The sequence below is a fragment of the Phaethon aethereus genome (assembly GCF_964289735.1).
Source record: "Phaethon aethereus genome assembly, chromosome: 2".
In the NCBI taxonomy this organism is placed as follows: Eukaryota; Metazoa; Chordata; class Aves; order Phaethontiformes; family Phaethontidae; genus Phaethon; species Phaethon aethereus.
The window spans coordinates 94,950,112-94,956,831 of NC_138582.1; the positions used below are offsets into that span (position 1 = coordinate 94,950,112).

At 50.1% G+C, this 6,720-nt stretch overlaps 1 protein-coding gene across 1 annotated transcript in view; it reads right to left on the reverse strand.

The window, feature by feature from the left end:
• The window catches only part of DUSP22 (dual specificity phosphatase 22), a gene marked incomplete at both ends in the record, with an annotated part of 42,611 nt that extends 42,177 nt beyond the window's left edge, over nt 1-434 (reverse strand). The window contains one exon of the mRNA XM_082015566.1: nt 414-434. Within this exon, the coding sequence (XP_081871692.1) occupies nt 414-434 (21 nt within the window). The remainder of the gene's footprint in view (nt 1-413) is intronic.
• Nucleotides 435-6,720: the final 6,286 nt, after the last annotated feature.

Sequence of the window (6,720 nt, forward strand, 5' to 3'; positions counted from 1 at the left end):
CGAACGCCGGGGCGGGAGGCGGGGGACCACGCCGGCCGTTAGCGACCGTTGGGGGCGCGGGGCCGCCCCCAGCCCCGCTTCGCCCGGGGAGGGGAAGCCCGGGCGAGCATCACCGAAACCAAGGCCCCTCTCCCGCCCGCCCCCTCCCTGCCCGCGCTGCGGCCGGGAAGGAGGCGCGCCCCGAGGGAGCGGCGCAGCTACGGTCTCCTTCCCTCCCCTCTCGCCCCGGGCGGGGACCCCCGAAGTTGCCGGGAAAAACCTCTCCTGCCCTGTCCTTTGTTTTTTAAGCGGGCGCCCGCCGCCCCGGGGCGAGACAAAGGAGGGGGCGCCGCGGCAGCCCGCGGGGAGGGACCGCCAGCCCCGGCCACCGCTGCGCCTCGCCCGCGCACACGAACAACGACGAGCGGCGTTACCTTGTTCATCCCATTCCCCATGGCTTAAGCGACCCGCACGCCAGCACCGCGGGAGGAGCCGTCGGCTGCCGGCTAGCGAGCTGCCGGCGGCGGGTCAGCGTGCATGGGACAGTGCTTGCCGGGGGTGACTGGGGACGAGCTAATTGTTAATTAAGGATGGCCGCGGCTTGCCGTTGCTGGGAAGGGTGAGGCGCATCTCCCCCCGCCCTGCCCGGGGCTTTCTCCTGGCTGCCGGGCAGCTGGAGGCGGGTTTCCGCTCGGCCGCTCCCGGGAGCGGCGAGCCGCGGGGCCGCGCCGCCAGGAACTGCCTCCCGCCACCGCCCCCACGTGCGGTTAAAGCCCCGGCGTGCCGGCCGCGGGACGCCCTGGGGCTTGTAGTCTGCGCCGTCGCGCCGCCCTGCCGCCGCCCGCCCGCCAGAACTACACCTCCCAGCGTCTCCCGCGCCGCCGACCTGCCCCACCTGTAGCGGCCGGCGGCACCCCGCGGGCGCTCGGCGCGGCCCGGCCTCGCCCCACTGGTGAGGGGATGAGTAAGCGGCGGCGGCGGCGACATCGGGATCGGGATTGTCTTTCGCGGGCGGCGCCCTGCAGGGCCACGCTGCCGGTGCGCCCGGGGAGGGCAGGGCTACGGCACGCGGTGCTGAAGCGGGCAGGTGCCGCCTCCCTGCCCCTGCGGTACCGAAACCGGTTTTGTCTTGACGTCAGAAGGTCCCTGGCGGGCGCAGTGGCCGGCCAGGCAGGTGGCAGCAGGCCTTGGGCGCCGGAGCTGCCGCCGCAGCCTCCCGCTCGCCAGCCTGTTCCTCTCCGGCATGCAGGTCCCCAGGCGCCGGGCCGAGGCCTGCTGCCTTGGGTCTGCTGCCCTCGGAGCCCTGCCGCGCTGCCTTGGGGCTCCTTGCCCTCGGAGCCCAGCCGTGCTGCAGGCACGGTGGGCTGGCAAGTACACGAAGGACGTTCATGCCCTTAATGAGACAGAGAGGAGAAAGCAAATAGTTTGAAGTGAACACGACAGCATCAGACTGGCTGAGGTGGGAAGGGACCTCATCTGGTCTAACCCCCCTCCTCAGGCAGGGAAAGATGCTCATTGCAGAGTCGTGGCAGGTGTGGCTTCAGTCATGCTAAGTCTTTCCAAACCCATGCTTTTGCTCCCTAATGCGCAGTTAAACGTGACATGATACAGCCATATCCCGCTAGCCACAGGGATGTGTTTTGGGAAGTGTGGTGATTGGGGATTTGGTGGTTAGTGAAGGAAATTTACTCCAGAGAGTTAATTAGCAGGGAGCGTAGGCAAGGACTTAAGGTATACAGGCAGCAAAGCCAAGTATCAAGTAATTGATGGATGAATTCTGCAAGGATGGATAGATGAGTGACAGGGGACTGTTACGTCGAGGCAGTGGTTGCCAGTACAAGCATGCTCTAAGTGGATGATTTTTGCAACCCTCAGTTGCAATCAAATGTCGGCTGTTGCCAAAGAGGCAGTTGCATGTCCCCCATGCTACCCTCAACAGTACAGCTGTGACACTTTCCTTAAGCAACCCTGACACTCGTCTGACCCAACACTGAACTCATTCAGAGAACTAGCCCTGCAGAAAGCTGGAGGGTAAGCCCGCTCCCCATGGGGTCAGACCAGTGCACAGGGAGACAGGGAGCAAGACCACCTGCCTCTGCAGTGGCTTGTCACTGTATTGCCACATCTTCAAAAACCGGTGCTGTTCCCACAGAAGCCAATGACAGGCTTGAAAGCCAACAGAAGTTAAGCCATCGGTTTAACTGCCTAAAAAGCTGGAAGACTCTTGCCGTGAAACAGCCATGTCATCACCACAGATGCATAAATTTCAGGGGGAGGAAAGACGCCCGAGAGCAGCACTGCTGGAGGAGCACAGCCCAGGGCAGCTGAGGCAGGATGGGCTCCTGAGCGGTCTGCAGCTGGCAGGCAGGTTAGCACCGGCTTCCATCACAGTGGTGTGTCGTGTGACCAGCAAGGAGGCAGGGTGCTAGCAAGAAGTTTGCTGAGTAATCTTTTCCTGGGGTTGTAAGAGGAAAGCAAGCAGCACGGACTGCTGAGGCTAGGCCACTTCAGCTCTGTCTGAGTTGGGTGGCCCTGGGAGCACTGCTGAGCTACTCCTCAACCCAGGCTAGGGGGGGCTCGGTGTGAGCCAGCCCCCACTGCTTACTGCATACTTGGGTCTTCCCCATAGAACCGTGCCAGCAGGGCAGTAGGAAGCCAACACACGCTTCAACCTTGTTCGTTTGGGATCAAGACCTTGGCTTCACCACGTGACACCCCCCACCAGCCTCTTGGACTTAGCAGTATGCCTGGCCCTGCCTCAGCTTGCAGCAGAACCGGGGAACACCAGGGAGACCCTGCTTTTGCTTTTGAACCTCCTTCCTCCCTGAGGCTCCACAGAGTTTGGGGTGTCTATCATGTCATTGGTGGCCACAAAAACATCAGAGCAGTCTCTCTGTAAGGCCAGGAAGGATAGCCATCTGACTTAATGTACTGCACTTCCCACCCCCCCTCAATACTGCTGAAAAGCAAAGCAGTGAGCTTTATCACAGATACTGGCTTTAATATTGCATTGGCAAAGCTCTCCAGGATGTAATTTACATTATTCTCATGCCATGCAAAATACGTCTGAGGTGCAAAAGGTATGAATCACAGCTTGCCATAATAACTGCTAAACATATTCTGCCCCCAAAATGAAAGAATTCCTTGTCAGCAACTCTGGCAAGTAGTTTCTTTTTGTGAGACAAAAGCATAAACAATAAATAATATCCCTGATAACTGCAGGGATCTGTGTTGTGCTAAAAGGTCCATGGTAACTGGAAGGCCTTGCAGCTAATATGATGCAAGTCTGGGCTGGTCAATTCAGTTCCCCACAACTCGGTTTCTCCATCTGTAAAATGCAAATAACAACATTTCTGATCTTTGCAAAGAGCCCTGAAAAGTACTGTGCATGGGAAATTCATGTTAAATTGTTATGTTATATTAGACAATACAGATGGAATACAAGTATATATATAACTTACTCATCTGACATTTTTTTGAATGGGAATTGTCGTGCATTCCCATTCTTCTGAATGGGAAGTGTTATTCTCTATTTTATTTTCAAGTTTCGTGACTCTCTTCAGGAGTCACTGCCTACTTCGGCCTGCAGTGCTTTCCCTTACTAGACTTTTATTGCATGCATGCATGCAGCTTTTTACAGTGACAGAGCAAAAATTAGAGTGGGAAAGTGTAACATACCAAGATTAAAAAGCAGTGGGAGGAAATTCACTTCTCTCTTAAACATTTACTATGATGTATAGTATCTCCTTTTCTTCCCCACAGGTCTAGAGGGGGAATCCTGATACTGTTGCCAGACCTGCCTCTCTTGACAGTTATTCAAAAAACTGATTGTTTTAGTTCTTCAGCTGTGGTTTAGTGAACTGCCACATAATGCATTTATGGGAGCAGGTCTTCAGCAAGCCTAAATCATCATAAAGTGTTTATTCATTGTCACTTCTCAAGATCTTATTCCTTGTGCTTAATATCTGCACTATTTTTAATATTTTGAAAGTCCATTTTGAAAAGCAAGCTATCCTGAGATGACTGGACTGAATAAATGAATACAGAAAATATAAGCAAAAACCTCTTGCTGAATTCTAATAGTTTTCAGTACCCCTGAAAAGAGAGATCACTTTAGCATGCCCTGTAATCCTACAAATCTGGGGATTTTTCTATTTCTTTGTGATATGAGGATGATAAACTGAATAACCCCCACTTCTTGACTTTGCGCAAATGTAGCTGGCAATACCACGTCGTCAGCAGCAGCCATTGTCTTCTAGGCAATTGCCTAAAAACTAACAACCAACCAAATTGATACCGAAACTGAACCTTCTTTAAAAAATTAGACAAAACTTCTGCTTTGACAGTACATTGAGTTTACTATGTTAAAAATAAGTCAGTAAATACTCTCTACTTCTTATCTTCTGATCTCACTTTCTGTAAACACTTAGCTCACATTCAGCCATAGGCAGAAGGCATGTCGGCTATCCATGATCTGTCAGGAACTGATAAGACCTGAGCTGGGTTCCCCTGAAGCGGCGTCACAACTTAGTTCTCAGAGGTGGCAAGAAGCGAGATAAAAAGGATGATTGGTCAGAAATAGCCAGTGGAATGGTTTTCCTCTGAAATAGAGTGATTTGGCAGAAAGGAACTGTTTCACCAGAAATGAGTAACGAAACCTTAAAGTTCATAAATAGCACTGGGCTTGTTTTCTAACTGTGCCGCGAGGCAGGTCAATGGAAGGAAAAGAGCTTGGAGGACTCATGGCCTTTTCCTTTAATATTTCTACTTGGTAATAAACATTGCTAAAGCATTTCAAAGCCTGTTTTCTGGATAGAAAAGAGAGCACCCTGATTTACTGGCATGTATCCACAGAGCAGAATTCATTCATCATTTGATAAATTCACAGTCTAAGGCCAAATTTGGCTTTTATTATGTCACTCTGCATCTGCAGCAACTTCATCAAAACCAGTGGTGTTGCAGCAAGCTTTAAGCCCTGAAAGTGAAGGGAGTTACCACTGTGGTTTACTTCAGCAAAAATCAACTTTCAAGAAGCTGCTTTCAACAGGCAGAGTAGCTGGAAGACCATCATCTCCTTCTGCCTCGTACTCCTTTCGCTTCCCCTTCCATTAACAGATAATATCAACAGAATATGGAGTACACCAGGATGAAAGGGCTGAGCCAGCAGATGAAGCGAAAGTGGCACAAAGGAGGGCTTTGTGGAAGGCAGGTCTCAAAAAAAAGGAATGACAATTCAGACAGAAGGAACAATGCTAGAGAATGGCTGAGAAAAGTACATAGGATAATTTCGATGTAGGTTAGCTGCCATGGCAACCGTGTACCAAATTACTGCGCTTCCATGTCTCTAAACCTGCCAGCAGCTACTTTTGTTTGTATGTACTTCAGGCTTTAAAAAAAGAATGAATCCACTTTAAAACTCATGATGGACTGCAAATGAAGTGCAGATGCTGAGATTGCTGTGGGGTGCTTGGTTGAAACATTTGGAAAATTGAGATAGAAAAAACAATAGGCCTTGAAAATTCTGATTTCACTAAGTGGTTAAAAAAAACATTATTTCTTTAACATTTGTAGCAGTCAGTTCTAACCCTTAATTTATACTGCTTTGACTTGCACATACTTACCATGTCAACCTGGTCAACTTTTACCTCCAATGCAGCAGCTCTATTTATTTTTTACTGTTAGAGAAACTACCATGTTATAAAAAGAGTAAGATGTTTTCTTGTAATCCAGGATTCTTTGGAAATATGGTAAAATACTAGATCCCTAAAGAATAGAAACAAGGCTATCAAAAAGCATGCTGCAAGGCACATGTATATTATTAGTTACTAAGAATAGGCCATTGCTGAGTGTGAGTGAAAATATCCAAATGCATACCCTTGATAAGCTAGGTATGTATTTGTTTCCTGGGCACACGTCAAAGTGTCCTCAAATGGAAAAAAAATAATAACCTAACCTCTGCTTCCAGTTCATATACATGTAATCCTAGGGGAATACAGCCTTCACACCACCTCTCTGCAGGTCTATTCACCATAATATCCACTGGATGTCTCTTACACAGTCCATGAAAACTCTTCAGAGTAGAAAGAAGTCAGTTTTGAAGTTCCCATTGAAATTTGGTGAACATCATTGAGATGTTCAGCCATCAGTTGAGAGCCGTTAGGGTGTGACCCACCAAAGTCAGCAGGAATCTTTGAACGAGCTACAGAAGCAGCTGTGGTCAGTGCCAGGAGGTAGTTCCCCATCCCTCCACCATCCCATGGTACTCTGTGTAGACTCTGGTATTCAGTAACCGTGGCCTGCGTCCAGCCAAAACACAGGGCAGAGATCTTTATTTTGATGACGTTTTCCCAATAGCTTCTGCTTAATGGGATATGTCTTAAGATTTCCTGTGTTTGGAAAATTGAAAACAGTTAAAGCTACAGTTCTCTATTACATATTTTGTTTTCTTGGTGTCGTGGTTTAGTCCCAGGTGGCAACTAAGCACCACACAGCCACTCGCTCACTCCCCCACGGTGGGATGGGGGAGAGAATCAGAAGAGTAGAAGTGAGGAAAGTCATGGTTTGAGATAAAGACAGTTTAATAGGGAAAGCAAAAGCCACACACGCAAGCAAAGCAAAGCAAGGAATTCGTTCACCAATGCCCATGGCCAGGCAGGTGTTCAGCCATCTCCAGGGAAGCAGGGCTGCATCACGCGTAATGGTTTCTTGGGAAGATAGACGCCATAACTCCAAATGTCCCTC